General features: G+C 44.9%; 1 protein-coding gene across 3 annotated transcripts; it reads left to right on the top strand.

The window, feature by feature from the left end:
• Nucleotides 1-228: 228 nt before the first annotated feature.
• On the top strand, nucleotides 229-19,328 carry C1QTNF3 (C1q and TNF related 3). Of its 3 annotated transcripts, none has more exons than XM_059694975.1 (6): nucleotides 229-945; nucleotides 7,339-7,450; nucleotides 9,659-9,813; nucleotides 11,163-11,292; nucleotides 15,917-16,016; nucleotides 18,543-19,328. In XM_059694975.1, the coding sequence occupies exons 1-6, from the start codon at nucleotides 658-660 to the stop codon at nucleotides 18,700-18,702; spliced, it is 945 nt and encodes a 314-aa protein (XP_059550958.1). In that variant the 5' UTR covers nucleotides 229-657; the 3' UTR covers nucleotides 18,703-19,328. The 3 variants fall into 3 exon arrangements, with proteins under 3 accessions (XP_059550958.1, XP_059550959.1, XP_059550960.1); XM_059694976.1 differs by having other exon boundaries at nucleotides 230-906; XM_059694977.1 differs by having other exon boundaries at nucleotides 241-726.
• The last annotated feature ends 5,577 nt before the right edge of the window (nucleotides 19,329-24,905 follow it).

Consider the following 24,905-nt stretch of genomic DNA (forward strand, 5'->3'; position numbering starts at 1 on the left):
CAGGGAAAAAGCATTTGCTGGACAGGGAAGCGCAGTTGCTCACCCCCAAGTCTCTGAGTCCAGCCTGGTGTTGAGGACCCGCGGCCTTCTGCTCCTGGTGTCGGGGAGGGGAATGAGTTCCTCTAAGCCAACCACTGGGGTGCAGGGGGGGATGGGGATGGTGACTTTTCCGAGCGAGGGCAGGAGCTTTCTGGGTCGGCCTGGCGGGTTCCCACTGCCTCTCAGACAGACTGGATGCCGTTAAGCCCGGATTTCCTGGCAGGCCCGCTGGAGGCTTTTCAAAAAGGCATCCCAGCCCGCGGGGCACAGCCTTTCCCTGTCTCATCTGGACAGGGAGCCCCTGGACACATGCCCCCTGTTTCCAGCTGGTCGCACATGCTTTTTTTTCATGCTGCAACCAGAAAGCCGGGCCAAGGTGTGACATTTATGAACCCCAGCAACTGGGAGCTGTGCGCGCACGCCGTGCTGCCTGTGATGTGGGGAGTGATGAATGGGCCGTTCTGCTTCCCCTCTGGCATGCCTGCAGCCTATTTACTGCCCGGCCAAGTATAAAACCGCCGGCCGGCTGCGCTCCATCTCCAGCCCGGCGTCCCCCGAGGAGACCACGCGCCGGAGCCCGGCCGGCTTCCCCAGGAGGCTCCTGGCTTGCTGAGAACCATGGTCCGTGGGCACCTGCTGGCTCTGTTTGTCCTCCCTTTTTGCCTGTGTCAAGATGAATACATGGAGGTGAGCGGAAGAGCTAATAACGTGGTGGCCAGAATAGTGCAGAGCCACCAGCAGACCGTCCGTGGTGGCTCCAGGAGGGAGACAGTGAGAGAGCGGAGCCACCCGAGAGCGGGGACTGTGGCTAATAACGCGTCTGCAGACCTAAAGCCCCCGAGGCCAGATGAGCTCCCGCACCCCGAGGTAGATGGCCTAGCCCCGATCACCCCGTTCTGGGGCCAGGTACTCAGCATTCTCTTCTAAGGCTTTCCTGGGAGGGGCTGTCCTGGCTGTGGCTTCAGCTGCGATTCTGAAGGGGGGTGCTTCTGAGACATCTGCTGAGCTGCTGGTGGGTGTCTTTCTGGGGTGCTCTGTGCTCGAGGGGGGCTGTGGGCCTCTTAGAAAGCCAGCAGGGATCAGTGTGCTGGGACAGAGAGACTGCTTGATGCCCCGCCAAATAGGACACTGGGGCCGTCGGCTCCCTGCTCTGCTGTGACTTGGTGTCCCCCTTCCCTGGGTGTGGAAAGAGGAGGCTGACCATGCGGTAGCCACATGGCTGTCCCTGCTCATTCGCCGATCATAAGGGCGTTGGGCTTTCTGAATCCGTGCCCAGCAGGGAGAAGCTGCCCTGGAGGTTTTCGCTTTGCTTTGAGAGTGTACTGCGGCCTTTTATGCCAGGCGTGTGATCTGCTTGCTAGCTTTCTAGTCGCTAAGTTTCTATGTTCAGTCTGTTTCAAAAAGGACCAAAGAGTTAAAATAAACCAAGAGTTAAATCAACAAAAAGGCTATATATTTAAAATGTAAACCTCTTTGTATGAGTGAATGCCTGATAATCGCAGAGGATGGGGTTAATTTCTCAGAGTAAGAGCTCAGCAATAAAGGAACGTCTTTAACTCTTTTTTATTGAATCTTTATTGCTGAGTATTACAGGCAAACCTCTTTTCTCCCTCCAATGGCCCCCTCCACCGGGCTCTCGTCCCACCCCAGGCCTTCACCACCCTATTGTCTGTGTCCATAGGTGATGAATGCATCTGCGCATATGAATTCTTTGGTTAATCTCATCCCATCCCTCCTCTCCCCCTTCCCTCTGAGATTCGTCAGTCTGTTCCATGTTTCCATATCTCTGGTTCTATTTTATTCATCAGTTTATTTTGTTCATTAGATTCATCTTTAACCCTTTTAGGGTAGTATGGGAGTGAGCTAAATTTTCAGTGTAGTGAATAGCAAATTGGTGGGACTCAATTTATTTTAAACATTAAGGACAGCAAGATTTTAACATTAAGGACAACAGATTTTAAAATGTCTATTTAAAACTATTTAACATATTTTTAACTGAAGTATAATCTATAAAAATAAAAGCATAATATGACAATTAGACCGGCCATCTTTCCAGACGAAGCCGGGGCTGCAAGGAAAGCCCAGGTCCCAGGTACCAGAGGGAAGCCAGTGCCAGCAGTCAGGGGAAGGAAAGCCTACTCTTGCATGAATTTCGTGCATCAGGCCTCTAGTGGATATATAACATTGTATTTGTTTTAGGTAAACAACATAGGGAAATTTTTATTTACTCTCTAAGCACCAAGCTTGCTGAAATCAGATGAGGGGGCAAGGAGAGTTACTTTGAATTATGTGATCTTTGAACAAATAGGTTTCACTACAAGAATTGACTGCTTTGATGCATTTAAATAGGCCCCGAAAGGGACATGCAGTTGCAATCTGATCCCCTCCCACCACAGGTGGAGAAGTTTGGGTTGAGACACCTTATCTGATCAGGGACCAAGTTCACACACAGAACCACCTGTAGACCTAGGACTAACCTGGGACCTCTAACCTGGGACACGATTCCGTGGGGCCGTGTCAAGGAAAAATTGCGTCTTTAAGGAGCCGCAGAAGAAACGCTGACCTTTAAACACAACCTCTTTTTAAAGGCGTTTTAGAGTTTGTCTCTTGTCTGACAGTCTTTTGGCTGCAGGGTGAGCGATGCTCAGCTGTGTTTTCCATTGTGGGGAAGATATTTCCCCTTTGTCCAAGCCTTGACCTGGACTTTCTATTTCAGTCGATGGGATCTTTGCTGGATTCTTCCTGGCTCTGGCAGGGTGAGCCCCTAGCAGCAGTAGAAAGCAGATGGAGACTGTCATCAGTCATTATTTCTTGGTAACTGATACCCAGCAGGTCACTGAAGGTCCAAATTAATTTCTACCCACCCCACCTTCTATCCCCCTGGGCATTCAGCAGGCTGAAATCAGATCAGTCACTTTCTGCCTGTTTTTGAAATCAGGGGCTTTCAAACTCCCCTGCCTCTCCAATATATTTCCAAACAAACCACTAACAGGAGATACTGAGGAGATCTAGTCATTGATATTCTAGACGTTTTCAAAGCAACTTTTCTGCTCATGGATATGGAAACCCACCTGAATTTAGGATTGTCCTGTGTTCTTCTTTTATTTTAATTTTTCTGTCTCCTCATTCATTCTTTCACCAGTCATTTCCTGTGCCTCTACTGTGTGCCAAGCTATAGGATGGGCATAAACACGCCCGATGTCCTACTTCTGATCCCTTCTGAAGCATTCTAGTGGCGATAAATGAACAGATAATTAAATACCGTGTGGCCAACTCAATGCACAAGAGACAGTTGGGGGAAAAGTGTCGGAGTGGTGGGCACTGAGCTGGATCTCAGAGATGAAACAAAAGGATGGCTGTCCCTGGGCAAAGAGGGAGGAAGACATGGGATGGTTTCAGAGCCAGGCTGGGGGATGCTGTTGGCCGGCTGAGGAGCTTAGATCATACTTTGCCAGCAAAAGTTTGTTTTTTGTTCATAGCAGGGCAGTAAGGTGTCAGGTTTGGGCTCTAGGAAATGACTGTGCCCAAAGGGTCCATGGATGGGAGTGTGCAGAGATGAGGGTGAGCAGACCTGGACTCTTTCCCTGGCATTTTCTTCTCTGCAGCTCTTCCCCATTCGCCCGTATCAGTCTCCCCTTCTCGTTCTAGACATCGCTCCCTCTCCCTCTCTCTCTTCCTAATTCCCCTCTCCTTCTTTCTCGCTCCTCTTACTTGGGTTAAAGAGGAAGCTATGGACTCCCTTTCCTAGAAGTCACTTACTGTTGGTTGAGTTGACTTCTGAAGAGCTGCTCTGGGGCCTCCATCTTCAAAATGGACAGAACTTGTCTTAGGGACACCTTCCTCCCCTACTGCCCATTTGCATGTGCTTGGTGTTCAAATTGGACCTAATTTTTGGGAAAAGGATTGATAAACTTAAGAGGGTGATAGACAGTAACTACCTAATTCGCCCTTCCCTAGGAGGAAACATCTTCATTAACATGTTCTGTCCACCTTATTCTACAAGTCCATCAAAAGACTCATGATCATGGCTCCATTTGACTGAGCTTTGAAAGCCAGCCAGAGGGAGGGACATGTGAAATGTTGCAGTAGGGCTCTTCGAATGGTGCCCAAGAGGTAGTGACTGGAAATCCCGCCCTGTTTTGGTGGCGGCTCTTTGCTCTCAAAGCACCCCAAGCAGCGTAGGCATGCACGCAGTTTAGTTAGCTCTGATACTGAACAACCCCATCTCCTGGACTTAACTTCTCTTGCCTAGATACTAGACTTTAAAAGCAAAATCTTTCTAAGTCATTATTTCAGGTTTTGAAAAATACTTTAGTATCTTTTTTGCATCCTAGAGCTGGAAAAAAAACTCATGACCATCTTACTCAATCTTCTAATGTAGTAGAGAGGAAAAATGATGACTGAGGGATAGTGACTCCCCTGAAGTCACACAGAACTGAGATGGGACTTCCAGGCTCCAGTCCAGTCTCCTTTCTGACATTCCCTTTCTGACATTCTCAGTATTTCGATTCTATTCATAAACAAATTGTTCCACATCAGGATTTTACCTCCCTCCACTCCCTTCTTTTCCAAAATCCATTATTGGCACCGGATTTCTTGGAGCTCAAAGAGCCATATTTTCACATTAGCAAGATCATAGCAGGAAATGAAGGAATATTTTCTCCTCAGAGTGCATCTCTGGGTTGGAAGGTGGGTGGTGCTCTGGTGTCTGACTTTCCAAGTGTCTGACAGCCCTGGTCTCAGACCAATTACTTTTGCTGATTATCTTTTTCGCCACCAGTTTTACAACAGGTTTTCATGGATTCTCATACCTGTCCATAGTTGGGTCTGGTCGACTGAAAAGTAGACTGAGAGTTAGTTCCAAATGGTAGCGCCTGATCACTCAAGACTTGGGCTCTGAGCTGTTGTGGGGAATTCCTGGGCTACATAAACGGTTCTGCAATGGCCAGGAGTAGCTTGGTGGAAACCTTTAGGAAAAGGAATGAGAGAGTAAGAGAAAAGTCCAAGCCCATTTTTTAAAATTTTTTTTTTATTGATTTCAGACAAGAAGGGAAAGGGAGAGAGAGATAGAAACATCAGTGATAAGAGGGAATCATCGATTGGCTGCCTCCTGCATGCCCCACACTGGGGATGGAGCCTGCAATCCAGCATGTGCCCTGACCATGACCTCCTGGTTCATAGGTCAATGCTCAACTACCTTGCCACACCGGGCTAGCATCCAAGCCCATTTTTTATTTAAAAAAAAAAAGTGAAGTCTAAATGTACAGCATTGTGAAGACTTTATCCACTTTTCTGCTTGAATTTCTAATTATAAAATGTGAATTTTACATTTTTTTCCCTCCTTCTGTCTCGCCCTCTTTATCTCCCTCTCTCTTCTTTTGAAATTCCTCTTTTTTTTTTTTAATAATGAATCCCTTAGCAACAATATGCTGTTTTCAAGAAACCACTGAATTACAATTGGTGTCTAGGAAAGTTTCCACAAGTATTTGTATGACATAATTAAAAGGCAAGATTCCAGTTTAGATGAGACTCCAGTTTTATAAGCAACTCAAACTCTTTTGCTGATCAATTTCCCCTAGATCTCTAGCTCCTTGAAGTGAAAATACACATTTTAGAAATTTATCTTTAAATAAATAGGCATTTAACTCAGTGTCACATTTGAACACGTTTACTCTTCATTAAGAACTAATTAAATATTTGTTCAAGCAATGTGATAATCATTTTAAAGTTCAAAGTAGAATACAAAACAGAACATCATGTTAAATACTTATTAAGAGGAAGTTAAAGTTGTTTCAAGACGGAGAAACGACTTCTCTGACTTATCTCTATTGATGTTAATATTTACCAACCAAAGTTTAATTTTTTGAAATAAAACTTTGAGTGGTTTCTCAAATGAAACTAAACTTAAAATGAGGTAATTCATAAAAATGTATTGGACTAACGGATACTTCATTTCTGTGATTCCCTGAGGCAATGCAAGTGTGTTCTGGCTGTTTGAAAAGCTAGAGTTACAATTGAGAATTTCTAAGAACTCTTAACCCAATATTATGAGCATAGTCTTAATAACTATGTAAAGTTGATAATTCTTTTCTAAAAAATGACTTTATCTGAGGCAAACTGAGGACACCATCAGGGAGCAGGATCCAAACGATCCTGGGAATAACAGGTTTGCAGCGTCTTTTACGCACTTGAAATTAAGGACAGGACATAAGGCAGATTGGAAAGAGCAAGGTGGGGATTGGATTGCAGGATAGTTAATAAGATTACATGCTCTCTTGAGGGTTAATATCCCCTTGGTATTTCGAAGGTACTAGTATGTTAACCTAGTTGCACAAGAACAATCAAGAGGGCTCCCTTAAAACCTTCCACTAAAGAAGTTATAGGCCTGGGGTGGGACTACCCCCCATGACCTGCCCAGTTAGGAATTTAGAGTTTATGATCAGATTACTCTGTGAAGTTACTTTCTAAAGCACCCCTCCACCCTTTTTTGTGCACAGTTTCCCCTTTTGGTCATAAATTAATCCAAAGTATGCTTTGATGGCAACCTTTTGGTCAGACAATGTGGTCTCACGGAGCAAGGAAGGCTAATTCCTAGGCAGTCTCCGTATCAATGTTGTCTTGTTGACCACTGGGGAGGGGCCAATGCCATAACCACGAGATCTGAGTTGAGGCTGATTTTTTCCCCCCAAAAAAGGGAAGGGGCGGTAAATGGAAGACAGTCAGGTCTGATGGTTTTCATTGGAGGAAAAAAAAGCCACTCTGAATCTTCTACCCTGTGAACTATCATGATCTGAGCGTTGCCTCTGCCTCATTCTTCGGTATTTGTCATCTAGTATATTTGCACAAACCATGAATAAAAAGGAGTATTAGCAGTTATCTTACACATGTTCTGTGAAAAGTTGATAATTCTCATTTGGGAGTCATGGACTCAATCTAGCTGCATCTGAGGCTCCAGGGGAAAAAGGGGGGTTTCTGGAGTTTCCTCGTTTGCTGTCATGAGTAGCAGCGAAAGTGTACTTCTAGGGATACTGCCCAACACCCCACCCTCAGCCACCCTCACACTCCTTTCCAAAGAGTGAGTTCTTCTATTGATTCTCTTGGTTCCTTTACCCTTTGATCTTTGATTCATCTTAGCTACCCCTGACTCCTTTGCCATTGACATCCCCACCCCACCCCACCCCATCTTTTCTGATGTTGTTGTGGGTTGTTTGGGGTTAAACTTGCCTAGGGAGCAAGGCCAGAGGAAATTCAAAAGTCCTATTACTTTGCTCTGAAGCTTCTCTTTGTCTCTTTTTAAAGTCTCCATCGCCGGGAGGACTGCCCCCAGACTGCAGCAAGTGTTGCCATGGAGATTACAGCTTCCGGGGCTATCAAGGGCCGCCTGGACCTCCTGGCCCCCCTGGCATTCCAGGTAAGGATGGGAGAGATGCACCGTGCCGCCCTAATTGCTGACTGTGCCAGAATGGGAGCCAGGGGGTGAACCCAAATCATCTGAGATGCTTGGGTGTGATCCAAAGTGTGTGCATGGAAAATCCAAAAGAGAGTGGGCAGACTGGGCTTATAGAGGCAGTTTAGCTGGAGCAGCATAACCTCTATCCTATTTATGATTCCATTTGAAGCATGGCCTAGGGAACTACCTGATTTTAATGAGGACATGCCCTGGCTTCAGATCGCTGCCACAGTGCGGTTCATGTGATGCACTGTATCTAACTTTCAGGGGACTTATGAAGTGAAAGTATGAAGGAGAGGAGATTTCCTGGTCTAGGCTACAGGTATCTCCATGAGGCCATTCACTGAGCTATTCATCCTTCTGTCAGACTCTTAATTCAGTTCAATTTCTCTTCCCCTGGCCTTCAGCCACCCTCAGTTGCCTTTTATGGCTCTCTTGGTCTCAGGGGAACATTTCTGCACTATGTGGAGGCACGGGGAATGCTGTCGAACTCCACCGTGCCTCTCTAGACCCACCATTCATCCACCCCGACTCTACTGAGTGGTGTCCCAGGCATGTGGGGTTTGGATAACTTGCTGGTGTCCTCGGCCAGACAGGGAAAGCCCAGGTCCTCTCCGTCCTAGAACTTCTAACCCTCTCTGGGGGTCTAGTTGTCTTCCTTCTCTCCAGGTTAATTCCTGGGGTTGGACCTTTCCTCAGGGTTTGGCAAATGTCTTCTGGCTCTTCCCTGATGTATCCCATTGATGCTATCTCTATGAAATTAGGCTTAATTTTTTAAAGACGATTGAGTGGCTTCTTGAATGTAACCAAATTTAAAATGAGAAAATATCTGCCTGGCCGGCGTGGCTCAGTGGTTGATCATCGACCTATGAACCAGGAGGTCACGTTTGGATTCCCAGTCAGGGCACCTGCCCAGGTTGTGGGCTCGACCCCCAGTGTGGGGCATCCAGGAGGCAGCCGATTGATTATTCTCTCTCATCATTGATGTTTCCATCTCTCTCTTCCTCTCCCTTCCTCTCTGAAATCAATCAAAATATATGTAAAAACTAAAATGAAATGAGAAAATGCCCCGTTAGAATTTAAACTGTGATTCCTGGCATTGAATCACCGTCATTGACATCAGGCAGCAGGTACAGCAGTTCGAGGTGAGATATTCAGACTCTTCTAAAAACTTCTCAGGTAAACTCTTCTCAGGTGACAGGACAGGCTGGCTTTGGCTACATGCTCCCCATCAGGAGCAGTTTAGTCATTAACTCACTAAACTATAAACACACTCAAAGTTCATCCATCTGGGGGAACTGCAAGCCTGCTGTGATACCCGGCCAAAGGTCACAGGCAGAGTCAACAGCAAAAGGGCCCGAAATTCAACAAACATAAAAAGAAAAGAGCTACAGACATTGTCCCATGGTGCAAAATAACGGGAAGAGCTGAAGTTGTTAGCCAAGTCTTGCTTTCAAAATTATTCTAATTTTTTATCCAAGATTTTATTTTTTCCCAGTTGTAAAAGGGGTATGTGTCCTTTGAAGAAAACTTTTAAAAACACACAGAAAAAAAACAGAAAAGTATGTAGAATGACACAAAAATCACTCATGCCTGTCCATTTAGAAAAAATCACTATAAATATTTTTATGTAATTTGTTCTAGTCTTTTCCCCCTTCAGGTGTAACACACACACATATGTGACATATATTCATATACACACATAGTATCATGCTATCTCTATTGATGAATAACCTTTCAATCTAAAAATATAATGAATATTATTAATGTTATTACTTTTGTTCATGTTCAGCATTCTTTTTTATGACTATAAAACATCATCTCCCAGTTGTATTTTTTTTTTTTTCAGTTTAGCCCTTCCAGTATTGTAGGACATTTAGGTGGTTTCTAATCTTTGCTACCATAAATGATGCTTTGGTAATCAGTCTTCTACACATTTTTTCTTTCATCTAAGTCCTGTTTTATAAGAGAAACAGGCTTTGGAGCCTTAAGAGTGTCCTGTTTAAAGGAGACCCCATTAGATGGTGCCTCCATGGCTGTGTTTGGGATTGTTTCAAATGGTGCCCCTTTACAACTGAGTTTGTACATTTGGGGGCTGTGTTTGTATGAGAATAGATGGTGAGTATGAGTGATGGGGCTTTCTCATATGACGATGTCTGATTGTTTAAGGAAACCATGGAAACAATGGCAATAACGGAGCCACTGGCCACGAAGGGGCCAAAGGTGAGAAAGGAGACAAAGGAGAGCTGGGACCACGAGGGGAGCGAGGGCAGCATGGCCCCAAAGGAGAAAAGGGCTACCCGGGGGTCCCCCCGGAACTGCAGGTACGTGCCCAGTGCACCTCCAGGGGACTGCTGCATGGCCCTGGGCTTCCTGGTCCCGGGCAGAAGGCTCAGGCACCAGCGTGGAGGAAATCTAAGTCTCTGTTCGCTCATCTCTAGTGTAGGAGGTTTGTGCTGTTCAGAGCGCTTTGCAGTCATTCTTAGGGAGCAGGAAATGTTTGAAGGGTGAAACCCAACTCCCTCAATAGACCAAATTCAAGGCAACCCTGAATGTCAGCTCATCTCCCACTTTCCAAATTTGAAGCTATCCTATATAATCAAAGGCTAATATGCAAATTGACCAAACGGCAGAATGACTGGTCACTATGATGCGCACTGACCACCAGGGGGCAGACGCTCAACGCAGGAGCTGCCCCCTGGTGGTCAGTGCGCTCCCACAGGGGGAGCACCACTCAGCCAGAAGCCGGGCTCATGGCTGGTGAGCACAGCGGCGGTGGTAGGAGCCTCTCCCGCCTCCGTGGCAGCACTAAGGAATGTCCAACTGACGGTGGGGAACAGGCCTAAGCCATCAGTTGGACATCCCCCAAGGGCTCCTGGACTGCGAGAGGGCGCAGGCCAGGGTGAGGGACCCCATCCCCAAGTGCACGAATTTTGTGCACTGGGCCTCTAGTGCTAAATAAAAAGGGTTTTGACAACTCGAATATATAAACTGTCTGAAAGATCAATGGGGGGAAACTTTGCCTTTTATTTGGGCATAGATAGTGGTTGTTTGACCGTGGATAAATTCCATCATTTTTCTGGGCCTTGTAAACTAAGAGGTCTTGTGTGTTACTCTAACTGCTTTTGTGGTTTTGTAACGTTTTAATGAATGTTGCTGAATAATTTTAGCAACCTGGGAGCCACTTGCCAGTAGACATTTACCAATAAAAGGAGTCAGATCCCACTTGGCAAGATTAAAGTTAACTAATAAGATGGATGTTCTCAAAGCCAACCCTAACCCCAAAGCTGTGAGTGTTTATACCCAGGCTAAGGGCTTCTCAAATCTTTAATATACTGAGGTGCGCTTAATAGGTATAAGTAGAAGATTTCATCCAAATTTTCTCAATATGATTTGATAATAGAATTTTAACATTTCAAACAGCATTTTGAAGTCTAATGTTCCTTGAAATGCATGATCAGACTGTTGATATTTACCATCATTTTAGTGGCTACATAGCATAAAAATGTTAGCAATGACCACGATTTATTGAATTCATTTGCCACAGATTAATGTTCGAGTGATTTCCCATCTTGCTGTTACAGATACTGCTGGACTAAACTGACATGTATAAAAACCTACTTCTTTGAAATAAACTGTCTGTTAAGTAACCACCAATCCTCCCTCTCCTTAGATCGCCTTCATGGCTTCCCTGGCCACTCACTTCAGCAACCAGAACAGTGGCATCATCTTCAGCAGTGTTGAGACCAACATTGGAAACTTCTTTGATGTCATGACTGGTAGATTTGGGGCCCCAGTGTCAGGTGAGATGTAAAAGTAAATGAATGACTGAATTATTCCCTCCACCAATTAAAAAAGAAGGAAGGGAGAGAGGGAGGAAGGGAGGCAGGGAAGTTGGGAGGGAGGGAGGGTTAGATTTTAGATTAGTGCCTCCCAATCCGAGGTTATTGGTTTAGAGTGATCATGTAATTGATTATATTCAATGTTCACTATTAGTTATTTCGCCAGAGTTTCCCAGGCATCTCTTTACCAGCTAAACTTTAGCCTCTAACTATTTTCTTAAGGCTTATGGCATCAGTATTCCCGGGACTTCACATGTTCTGTACTCTGTGGTAACTTGAGCTGCATGCAAAAACCTTGGCTTACAGCTCTTTCCCCCCCTGTCTCCTGGCATTTGGCCTGAAGAACTCTGAAATATGTCTGAATTTTTTCCTCTTATAAGTAACTTAATCATTTTGTTTGACTTACCAAAGAATTCTTGCTTTAACGTCAAAGTCCAATGATTTTTCTAGAATAAGTGTTGGTCATTCTGAGTTAACTTCTCCTGCTCTGCGTTGTGTCCCTTGGATATGTGGGTTTAAGCCTTTTTGTCCAGAAGAGTTCCTTTGAATTACTTTTTAAAACATAAATACTGGTTTTTCTTTTCACTGTTGTAGTAAGGCGGGGTTGCTGTGGGAGCAGTCAGACTTGTGTTAAGAAACCTGGTTATAAGCGGTAGATGGTCTAGAGAATATTTTAAAACTATAATGAAGCCAGTGAAAAGTCGGTTAGAGTTTATCATCATCACAGGCCAGCCGCTTTAAACAATGTCATCATTTGCAACACTCGAGTGTTGCAAATCTGGCGAGTGTGCTCACCCGCTGTGCTGTTTATTACACGCGTTTATTTTCCTGGGCCACGGAGGCCGCGTGTCTGTTGTTGAGGGCTCTGTGCCTTGGCCCTGTGAGTCCTGAGGAGGGTGTTGAGGATGGTTAACCTATACCTGGGAACTTTGTGCTCTGTACTCTGTAACTTTGCCTTAAGCACTTGGTCCGGGGTAAGAGGAGGCAGTGACATACAGCCAAAATGAGGTCGACTCTTTCCTTGAACACACCCTGTACACATTGGGAAAGTCTGAAAAAAATTAGTAGTTATAATCTGGCCGTATACTGGCCCCTCCCCGACCCCTCGCAGTGCACCTTAGCACACCGCTGGTTGACGTCTTTAAAGGACCCCAATTATGCCTTGCTTTCTTTGTTTTTAACTTTCCTTTGTCTTCTGTGTCTATTATTTTCTGTAATCTTGCTCTTTCATTTCCATTTCATGTTGTTTGCTTCTTCTCTTTCTATCCTGATGTTCTTAATTGTATCTTCTTTTTACTTCTCCCAGTTTCTTCTGTCTTGTTTCCATGATTTTTTTGTAAATGTCTTAATGTTAGTCATGATGTCGCGATTTTCAGTTCCCTCTATTGTCTGGCCATTTATTTCTACCATGAATTCCTGCATAGCTTCATGATCCCTCCATGTTCACTTCATTGCTCTATTTTACACTCATGATGGAACACTTGCTTACATTTTTCATCGACTGCGTAACAACATCTCCTCTTGGTGAGTATTCTTCACCTGTTGGGAATGGTGGCTGCGCTTCTCTAGTTTTTAAAGCGAACTGATGGTTGGATGAGTTGGGTTTTCCTAGACCCACTCACTACGTGCAGTCATTTCTGGGTGAGGATGGGCCCAGCAGCCTTCCGGGCTTGGTCCCTCAGTGCTCCCTGCCCTGCTGTCAGGGGACTCACTGCTTTTCTTGTTTCAGTCCCTCTGTGCCTCCCCTGTGTGGCCACACTTCCTCTGCCTCCCCAGTCTGCTCTGGGTCCAGCAAGACTTGGGAACCCAGCCTGGCACTTGCCACTTCTCCTGTGTGTGGACACCTTACGTTTGCTGGCGGGTTCTAGGATCCGCCACTGCAGGGCTGCTTTCCACACCTTCTATACCTTATTGAGCAACCTTCCCCCAAAACAGAACTTTTGCTTCATCTCAGCTCTGCTCACCGGGGGAGCTTGTCAGCCTCTGTCCTGCAGAGCGGCCTTTCTACACCAGGGAGTGTGTTTTTCTTGGCACTGATGGCGATCTGCTGCTAGATGGCCTCCTCAAACCCCCTTGCCCCACGCCCTTGACACCTCCATGGGACTTCTAAAGTTTATTGTTTTGTTGTTTTTATTTATTTGTTTTTGTCTCTTGGCTTTGCGGGAAATGGATACCTCTAGGTGTTTCTTTTCAATCCCGTTTGTTTCTCTATATGGTATCCAGAAGGAAAAGACGAAAATTCGGATGGATGCAGTGACCATGTTAGATTTGTTGCAAATGCTTTTAATGTGCGCCTCGATTTATTTTTCTACCCAGCTAAAGTCAGACGTCAATGTCATAGGAAGTGATAGAAGCAATCTTTCATCACGCTTCCATCGGCTTTAAAACGTCTTTTGTGATGTTTCTGCTCTGAAGGTTCAGTTTATAATTTTCCTAGAACTGTCTGTAGCACTATCCGTGCCACAGTTTGTATAAATACCCAGGTAAGCCCAGTCCGTGGTTGCATGGTTTTCAATGGCTTTGTAATGGAAGCTCAAGGGTTTAGTAGTTCTTCAGAACTCTAGTTATCAGACATGATTCTGATAATAGCAGCTGTCATCTGACTCCCATGTTACTGTTTAAGCCTCATTCAATAGATTGCAAAATGACTATTTTATGATTTTCGTCTTTGGGAGTGATGAGACAAAGAAGGCTGATTTCTGCAGTTACAGTAACATCTGAAAACCAGGGTACAAGTGCGTTCTCGGAGGAAACACCATGTGTGGATATAATACATATATTCATTTTTGTATTTTCAACTATGGGGATTTTATTATTCACCATCCGGTTCCTCAGTCTGCTTTCTCTGAAATGCTTCTGCCATTTATTTATTACAGTAGTCATCATTTTTTTTTCATGAAAACAAAGATCTTTTCCTGTCCTTTGATTCCAGCTTTATCTTCTTAAGGCATTGAAAATTGGTGTGTGTGTGTGTGTGTGTGTGTGTGTGTGTGCGTGTGTGTAATAAGTTTTGTAAAATGTAAAAACCTGGACACATGTACACTACTTCCTTTGAGTTCTCTGCTTTTCACCTGCGGACCACCTGGGAGTATGAATGGACATGGCTGATGAGTATGCTACTTCCTTTAATCCCAGCGCCTTGAGTATGCGAGCCTGCACTAAGTGAAGCATAATCAGACCTCTTTATTTGGTTCCACTTGACTCAGAAGCAGGTGCACCAGCATGCACCCTTACAGCTTCCAGCTTTCTTGATTGCACCTTTGGAAAAGAGCCAAAAACGACGCAGGGCTGGTTTTAGATGTCTCTGGGGCTTTCTCTTCCAGAGCCTGCTGTGGGCTGAATGCTGCATCCCTTCAAAATCCCTCCATTGAACATCCAATGCCCAAAGGGATCACTTTCGGAGGTAGGGCCTTTGGGGTGTGATTAGATCCTGAGGGTGGAGCCCTCGTGAACGGGATTAGTGCCTTCCTGAAGGAGGCCCCTCTGCCGAAAGACGATACAAGCAGAAGTCCATGACTTGGAAGAGGGCTCTCGTCTGACCAGGCGGGCACTGTGGTTGCAGACTTCCGACCTCTGGAACTACGGGAAATAAATGCCTATGGTTTATAAGCCATTCAGTCTGTGGTATTTTATCACAGCAGTTCGAATAAACTAACATGTGGCCATGAGTTTAAAAATGTAGTGTGGACATCAAAGATACTTCAGTCATCTTTCCAGAATGCACTCTCAAACCTAGGGCGCTTTGGGGTCGAGGTTTTCCTTTTCTCCCCTCCCCCTGTGATTGGATTCTCCTTAATCGCCCAGTAAAGGTACTATCTGTCTACGCTGGCATTTCAGATGTATCAGGTTGAATTAAGGTGCGTTCGATGAGGAGCCCTGAAATCTTACAAAGACATTCATATCTTTTAAAATATGTTTGCCTTTTCCAGATGAGAAGGATTCATATTGATAGGAGCACGGTTATGCTGCTGAGTCCACGTTGCATCTTTCTGCTTATTGTGCATAATTTCACCTACTTACAATGTCTATTGTGAGAAGTTGTTGGGACTGTTTCTTTAGGGCTAATCCACATTGATCCGTGTTACAGTATTTCTTATGTGTGGCTAAATCTGTGGCGAGTGTGCTCATCCGCTGTGCTGTTTATTACATGCTTTTATTTTCCTGGGCCACGGAGGCCACGTGTCTGTTGTTCAGGGCTCTGTGCCTTGGCCCTGTGAGTCCTGAGGAGGGTGTTGAAGATGGTTAACCTGTACCCGGGAACTTTGTACTCTGTACTCTGTAACTTTGCCTTAAGCACTTGGTCAGGGGTAAGAGGAGGCAGTGACATACAGCCAAAATGAGGTCGACTCCTTCCTTGAACACACACTGTACACATTGGGAAAGTCTGAAAAAAAAAATTAAAGCAGTTTGAAACTGAGAGCAGATAAAGAAGCCCGCATGCAAATAAGGGCCCAGAGGAACCTACCGACCACATAGACTACCAACAAAAGAAGTGGGAAGTCATGGGGCATATCTCCCTGCTGTCTCGTGGTCATCCATGTACCACATATTAACACAAATGTGATTCAACACCTGCCTTTTTCAGGCGTGTATTTCTTCACCTTCAGCATGATGAAGCACGAAGACGTTGAGGAAGTGTACGTGTACCTCATGCACAACGGCAACACGGTCTTCAGCATGTACAGGTGGGTGGCCTTCTCGATCGTAGGTAATGTCCACGCCACCACTGTTTGCTCAAAGGATGGCCAAGGCCAGGGACTAGATAGGAATCAATAGACCCTGATGTGGACGCTGCCGTCACTGAGTGCTCCCACACACCAGTATACGGCCAGATTATAACTACTAATTGGAATAAACAAACCTGATGAACTTGGGCATAAACAGGTTAAGAGGCCATGAATTAATTACTAGCAACGCTCGCCATAACCAGTCATTGGTATTCTTTTTTTAACGCATCATCTTCTTTCCTTCTGCTTTCCCACTCTCCCACCCTTTTTGCTTAGAGTTTAGCCCCATGGATGGCCTTGTCTACCGTCCCTGTGGGCTGATGGATTGAGAGCTTGGAGTAGGTTCTTCTCTCCTGGCCATGCTGTTGCTCTGATATCGATCTTAGCAACCTGGCACTAGGGCTCCATGAGGAGGAAATTATTTTTAAAAGAAATATTTCAACTTGCTGTGGTGTAAGCATAGGATGTGGGAAAGGGGCAAAGAGCTAGCATCTTCCCCACAATTAAATTGTTGGTTAGTTATCTACGGAAAACTTTGGGGCTGTTATCATTTCTCTGTTATTTATTTTTTAAAAAAATACTTTTATTGATTTCAGAGAGGAAGGGAGAGGGAGAGAGAGATAGAAACATCAACGATGAGAGAGAATCATTGATCAGCTGCTTCCTGCACACCCCACACTGGGGATCGAGCCCACAACCTGGGCATGTGCCCTGACTGGGAATCGAACTGTGACCTCCTGGTTCATAGGTTGATGCTCAACCACTGAGCCACACCAGCTGTGCTTCCCTGTTAGTTTTGATGACTTGTGAGGATTGCACATTTTCTCCTGGAGCCTGGCCATCCGTGGGAGGAGATATCTGAAATGCCAAAAGAGAAAAAGATGAGTCATTTAGGTGAAGGTGCTGTAACAAAGAGATACAGCATATAGTGGCTCGAACACCTGAGGACTCTATTCTTCTTGACCAGGTCCAGAAAGGGAGAAGGAAGGGGTGTGTGGAGGTTGGGAGGTGGGTGTGGACTTTGCCTGGTTTTTGAAAACATAGTCTAGTGAAAGCAGTTCTGCCTTCCATAAAACTGACTTCCAAATTCTCGCGGGTCATTGTCTTTGTCACGGTCCGAAGGAGGAAGGCGCAGCAAGCTTGTGGGAATGTTTAGGCATCAGGCATTCTATTCAGAGACCTGTGCCACATGGTTCCCCGCCTAACTTTACCCAACCAGAGACAGCGAGGATGGCAGCGGCTCCTGTGGAGGAGGGGCCGTGAAGTCTGGTGAACAGCCAGGCTTCTCTGCCTCTCTGGCTATGAATGATCTGTTGAACCCTTCTTCCCACACTTAGAATACATGTCTCCCCCTTTCTGCCCCCATGGGAAGTACCCTGAACTGCAGTGAATATATCCAGCTAAGAGCCCACAATCTCAGAAGATGAAGAGTCCTTTTGTTCAAGTTACTCTCTGGGCTGTTTGTCCCTTTGGCCCCTGGTGCTGTCCTCTGGGAGGGTAGTCCTTGTTTGTGTGTCTCCAGAGCCATATCTAAAAGGTGAGTAGGTTGTCAGTGGGGGTCTTTTACAGCCTGTTTTCAGCTCGTGCCCATTTGAAGGCTAAGAGGACTTAGTTGAACATCCCAAAATCTTTTTAGGCCAGTATTTTGTTTCTTTGTTGGTAATACCATTTTCTCAGAAATGTAGGTTTCTGATCTATTTGCTACCAGTCAGTTATCTGTGTTAATAAACCACATCCAATGTTATTTTCTTGACAGTTTTTCAGCCTGTTATTTCCTTGATTTCTTGTTCTCATACCCTTATCTCTCAACTTAATGTTGGCTACCAGAAGACCTTCAAAAACAATCCATTTAGGTAGAACAGCTAATTTTTAAAACGTTTTCTATTAAGGTATAATTGACATACAAATTATATTCATTGCAGGTGTACAACATAATGATTCGACTTAGGGTGTTTCAACTGACGATGGGTTTATTTGGACATAATCTCATCGTGAGTTAAAGAGCATCTGTATTTTAGTTTGGCAGCCCTCCCTCTAACACCAAATTCTAAATTAGCCAGGGTGGACTACACTACTGCAACGTTGGCCCAATGTAAAGGCTTGGCCACCGCGGAAACCCCTTTTTTCCTCATGGGACAGTCCAGAATGGTTGCTCCTGGTGTGGCAGACGATAGAGAGCTTTCCTCTACACCGTCTTCAAGCACTCAGGCCTCAACACACAGCTTCCAAGGTCATTCTGGTCATTGTCCTTAGCATCCCACACAATCATAATGAGGAAGGATCAGGGAGGGGTGTTCCTGAGAGTTGCACGGGCCAAGTCTAGCAGTGGCACCTGCCATTTCTGTTCCCATGTCCGTGAAAGGACTTACTCCCAGGACTATGCCTAAATGCAGGGGAGCTGAGAGAGAAGGCGAGGGCAGGTTTTGGTAAAGAGCAGGCTGCCCACTGCCAAGCCTAAGTAGGCGGTGCCTTTTTTCTTTCCAGCTACGAGACAAAGGGGAAATCAGACACGTCCAGCAACCACGCGGTGCTGAAGCTGGCCAAAGGAGACGAGGTTTGGCTGAGGATGGGCAACGGCGCTCTTCACGGGGACCACCAGCGCTTCTCCACCTTCGCAGGCTTCCTGCTCTTTGAAACGAAGTGAACAGAGGACTAGACCAGCTCCACTTTGGGGGAAACCTGTGGCTGAGCTGGTATTGTTATGATGTGAGGAACATTAGAGTTAAGGGTTCTACATGTTGTATGTTTTTTTTTAATTATTGGTTACATTGTTAATCATGCTACAGACACAGCAATATTGTGGGATGACTCAGGGGTTCAGAAGAATCAAACACAAAACAGTTTTCCCAAGTGACCTTGTCTGAAACACTCACCACTTTTCTCTCTCTTCCCCAGGCATCTAAAAGAGAGTTCCCCTCTTGGTACAGGTTGGAAATACTGGTTCCCATCAGAGAGCTCATTTGCAAAGAGTTTTGGCAGCTCTGTTTTTAATTTAATAGCAGCTCTCAGGAACCCCTGAAGCTTTGAGTTCATCATTATAACTTTTCAGCAAATAGGATGCAGTGATTAAGATGGGGCTGAGGCAAGAGCAGGGGCACTTGCTAGGATCGAGGTGCCAGAAACATGTGTAAAACCTAGACTGGGAAGTAGCACTTTGATCCAGTGGGTCAACACTCATGAATAAAGTACAGATCTTTTTTCATCATTCCTGATAGCTTTTCAATAGCAAAAGTATTCACAATGCCCACACATTATTGACTCACCCTTTTTTTTTTAAAAAAACACAACAAGGATGTTACTGTAATTAAACCCTAACTTCTAATAGTTTGTATTTTTCAAAATAGAATTTTTTCATGATCCAGAGTTGGGTTGACAAGATCTGGTTTATCAGGTTGCCTCTTTTCCACCGTGTTGCTTAGATTACAATAAATCTTTGTAATGCAGTGTAGGTCCACACTGTACCCATATAATCACCTTTTCTCTAGAAATTACCCTCATGAACTTTACACACACTGACAAGTCATGTTGAAGGAGCTGTAGACTTAGTCATATATAGTCAGACTAGTGGATTCAAGATAGGAGACATACAATAAAATCTCTTAGCCTTTTAAAAATAAAAACGCTATGCCTTTTTTGATTGCCATGTTTAGCCAATATTCACAGAGCAGCTGTGCTACTTGACTTTTGCCTACCCCTTCCCTAAACATCTATTCTGCAAGGATTAAATGAGTCACCAAACCAACATTCATGAGGATGCACCATAGACACATCTGAATATAATACCCAAAGATAGAACCTAAAATTGGCCTATTTTAAGCAAAGACATTATCACTGGAATATGTGTTTACCCTGATGTCGAATCACACTTAAAGTGCACTAGAGAGATGCTATCTGACAGATATCATACAATGAATTCCCTTATAAGTAACGGGCCCTTAATTTATTTTCTGTTACAAATTGGGTTTCCACAGAGGCTTAAACTATGGGTTTGCTTTCTATTGATTACCCCTCGACAGCTGGAGGCGGAGAAAATTAATTAGGGCCGCTCTATTAACTGACAGTGTATTTCATGCTCAGTTCAGCCTTTGATCCTTTTCTTCCCATTTGCAAATATTTTAAAACTCTTCCCGAATCCTCATGTAATGCTACTTAAAATGGAATGGATAGTAGCTAAAATGTGCTTGACTGGAAATGTTTTTGTGATTTTGTATACGTCCCCAATACCTAACCCTTTCCCATGGAGTGAGGTTGAAGTTTACTATGACTGAATGTCATAAATGCCCTGTAACAGTGCATTGGCAACAGATATTCGGATGTTGCCGGCTAAGGGAAGTCCATATCTAAAGAACATACAGTACAACTCGAGCGCCTGTAAGAAGATACTGGGCTGGCTTTCAGTCAAATCGAGGCAAGAAAAATGTAATACATATTATGTGAATCATAAACACACCTTTGTTAAATGTACTGTTCTATAATGTTCTTAATAAAGTTGAATAGTCATACAATTGTAAGTCACCATGATTTGTTAACACAAAGTTAAAGTATTTTCATGCAGATGATGTGAAGGGTTCTACAATCACTTATGTGGGCACAGACCTGGGTCACTTGTCTACTCCAAACTCCACTTTTCAGTTAGTCCATTGTTACAACTTCAACCTTTTTAGGACATTGCTGTTTAGAGGGCCCTCTAATGAAATCTGAGTAACTTGAAGAGAAAAGGCTCTTCATCACAACCCAAAGTCTGTCTATGTTGATCCCAAAATTCTAGTCTTCACCTCAGTAGAGACAGACACCTCAGCTTTGGATGTGGCCCGGCAGAAAGCACTTTCAAATAAGTCCCGGGTGTGAAGAAGAGTGATTAGTACGGAAGGTAGGAGGAAGTGAGGATAATTATCAATGTTTCCCAATTTTACCAACTTCCAGAATTTGAAAGACTGATTTTACAAATCTTCCTAAAACTGAGGCTCTGTAGAGGAGATAGTAGGCAGGTGCCATAGGGAATGTAAAGGTATCACCTAAACAACCAACTTTTAAATATATATTTTTTTATTGATTTCAGAGAGGAAGGGAGAGAGAGATAGAAACATCAACGATGAGGGAGAATCATTGATTGGCTGCCTCCTATACACCCCATACTGGGGATTAAGGGAATGGAACCATGACCTTCTGTTTCATAGGTCGATGCTCAACCACTAAGCCACAACGACTGGGCTAAGCAACCAACTTTTAAATTCTAAAACCTAAGTGAAGGTAAAGTCCATAAATGAAGCATGTGGGTTTCTGCTCGCTGCAGAAATGCGGTCGGTTCAGTGTAGCTGCTCCGCAAAGTGGTTAGGCGGGTGATTTCCAGTGTCGAAAGGGCTGCATTTGAACTTTAAACAAGTAGATTATATTGAAGGAATAGTATTGAGCAAATTGCAAACAAAAGCTGAAGTAAAAAAATATTCAAGCAAAGAATAGAGTAATTTTATATAATAAAAGCCTAACATGCTAAGTGTCCAGTGGTCTGATCATCCATTCAACCAATCAAAGCATAAAATGCTAATGATATGCTAAGGCCGCTCAACCACTTGCTATGACGTACACTGACCACCAGGGGGCAGGCGCTCTGACCGGTAGGTTAGCTTGCTGCTGGGGTCTGGCCAATCAGGACTGAGGGAGACAGGCCAGACACACCCTGGAGTCCTCCCTCGGTCCCTCCCCAGCTGGCCAACTTCCTGCATCCCTCCCTGGCCCCGATTGTGCACTGTTGGGGTCCCTTGGCCTGGCCTGTGCCCTCTTGCAATCCGGGACCCCTCAGGGATGTCGGAGAGCTGGTTTCAGCCCAATCCTGCAGGCCAAGGCCAAGGGACCCCACTGGTGCACGAATTCATGCACCAGGCCTCTAGTCAAATATAAACTGCAAAGGGCATGGCTGGAATTGATAAACATCTACTTTGTGCAAAGATACTGGGCTATTCCAGGAGCTACTCAGCATTTTTTCACCTCCCGTGAGTCTTTAACCTGAGAAGAGAAACATTCTGAGATGCCCTAACTGAAATGACAGCAGGCTGGAGGGTGGGAGGAAGAGGCAAGGGAGGTTCACCGGTGAACAGTCGGGGCTGATACCACCAGCCTTCCTGAATGCACTGAAACCTTGAATGGACTTCAAGCAGCTATCTGGAAAGAACAGCTGCCCCCAGAGCCACAGCATCCCGCTTACACGCCAACTTTCTGGCCTGTTTGCCGCAACCGACACAGACGCATAAAATACTTCCTCCTTACAAACGACTCCCCTATCCCAGAACTTTCTAGAACTTTTTTTGATTTACCTCTTCCCTGCCACCCCCTTACCTAGAGACAATGTTCATCCTTTCAAAGCAACTTACATCTTTCTTCCTCAAACGCGTTGTGTAACAGAGCCCTGGCGACCCCAGGACGATGGGCACGTTTGCCTCCTCCGTCCAGCCAGGCTGCTGGTCTAGACTGTGTGACTCAGAACCTGGCCCTTTTCTGCCTGGTAAGTAGCTCAGTAAATCCGCTCTTTCAGGAAAACCTTCTGTCTCAAAGCTTTTTGTTAAACAAACCTAATGGAGGAAGATAGGCAAAGGAGAGTAAGTGCCCGGATGACATCATGTAAAGCGTGTTTTAGGAGCCACAGAAGGCAACGGGCTAGGGGTTGACAGGAGAGAGAAACAATACCCCACTCACAGCATGACACAGCTGTGGAAAAGGTAGTGTTTTATGGCCAGAGACAAGTTCGTTATGTTTGGAGTGTTACTTTTAAAAATATCTTTTTGTTCTTTCCTGACTATAAAGCCTACTGCAGAAATTTTATAAAATACAGAAAAGCATTTAGTATAAAAATCATCACACCAAACATAATACTAGTATTTTGAAGTATTTATGTCATTCTTTTCCTGCACATCTTTATGCTTTTTATTTTTTAGGAACACAGTAATAAAACAAATCATTTGACATTATACTTTTTATATATTTTTATATCTTGCTATGGTTTGCCCTAACATCCTGAGAGCGCTCTCAGATGCTATTAAGGAACATTGGATAGAGAGGGACAAGGAAGTGTTAAGTTAGTTAAACAAGGAGGCCATGAGACCGAGGTGGCTCTAATCCTGTGGCATCCTAGGAAGCAAACCAAAATCTAAGCCTGAACTGCCTTTAAGATTACGAAATCCAAACCCGAGAACAGCCAATCACAAACAGCCAATTACGCTTTAAGCCACAGCCCATCAATAATTTCCTTGTTTTGCTTCCACCTTTTTTTTTTCTATGAAAGTCTCTCCTCATTGCATGTTGGTAGAGCACGCCTAACCACTTTCAGTTTGACACTCAGGTTGGAATAGACTTTTGCTCTTCTAAATTCTTAAAGCTTTTCATATGCCTCAGGACGTCTTTTAAAGAGGCTATTCTGAGATGAAGGCAAAGAGAAGGTGTCTGGGTCAAGGAGGAGGCAACAAAGAGAAAGCCACAAGAACCCCCAAATCATTCCAAAGCTGGTGAAGACGATTTCAAGCTGGCCTAAAAGATCCTGATTGTCACTGTGCCAAATCTGGCCTCCACGTCAATCACCTGCCTCAGCGTATATGAGCCCATACTTCGGAAGGGACTAGGGCAGGTTGACTGTGCTGGCACCCACTTCTGGTTCTATTAAAATTCCAGAACAGTCCAATGACCAAGCCACCTTCACACAGGCCATACAGCAGTGGTTCTCAACCTTGGCTGCACATTAGAATCACCTGGGAATCTTTTTAAAATCCTGATTTCTGGGCCTCCTCCTCCGGAAATTCCGTTTCTTTGTGATGGGGTGGGGCCACAACATTAGTCACAAAGAAACAGAATTTCCGGAGGATGGGGCCCAGAAATCAGGATTTTAAAAAGATTCCCAAGTGATTCTCATGTGCAGCCAAGGTTGAGAACCACTGCCATGCAGAGATGAGAGAAGACCACCTGTAAACGCAGTAGGGCTATTTGCGATGACTTATTTTATTGTACTTTAAAAAGAAAAAAAGGTTGTGCATTAAAATGAAAAACTCGGATCTGTCATTATCCATAAAAATGGCAGGTGACAAATCCAAAATATTTTTAGACCTCTCTCATTTGGCCCCGATGAGCACCCCCTTCTGAAGTTCTTCTGGTATTACACTTTATACATATTCCGTAGTGTAGTTTGAACTTTTTTTTTGGAAAGGCATGTAATCCACAGTGTATAACTCAAAATCGAGCGCACCTAGAAGGGATGGCAAGCCCTTTGTGGATTCAGTCATTCGTGGCTGAGAAGCACAGACAGCGAAGGAGGCGATCTGCAGGCCACAGGCGGAAACAGCATCCCTTTTGTTGTTGTGGGTCCTCACCCAGGGATATTTTCCCGTTGATTTTTAGGGAGGGGGAGAGACAGAGAGGAACATGGGGTGAGAGAGACACGTGGATTGCTTGCCTCCTGCACACGCTGACCAGGACGGGGATTGAGCCTGCAAACTAGGTCTGAGCCCCTGTTCAGAACTGAACCTAGTCCGCGGGCCGAGCTACAGCCACTGAGCAAAACCTGCTGAGGCTTTTTTTTTTTAATGTATAGCATCGTTCTTAAATAGGTATTCATTTTTTATTGCTCCAGGAACGGGCAGATATAGGGGCTCGAGTGGCACAACGGCTGGGTCAGGAAGATGAGCGTAAAAGCGTCCTAAGAGGACAGTGACAGGCCAGGGACCTCAAGGTCAAGCCTGGGGGTCATTTCGGACGTGGCTGCGGGACGAAAAGGACAGAGGCTCAGTGGACGCCACGCCCATCCCTCCCTGCGGCGGGGCCGGGGCGCGCCCACTGCGCAGACTCCCGGCCGCGCGCATGCGCAGG

This window comes from Myotis daubentonii, chromosome 4 (assembly GCF_963259705.1).
Source record: "Myotis daubentonii chromosome 4, mMyoDau2.1, whole genome shotgun sequence".
NCBI classification, from domain to species: Eukaryota; Metazoa; Chordata; class Mammalia; order Chiroptera; family Vespertilionidae; genus Myotis; species Myotis daubentonii.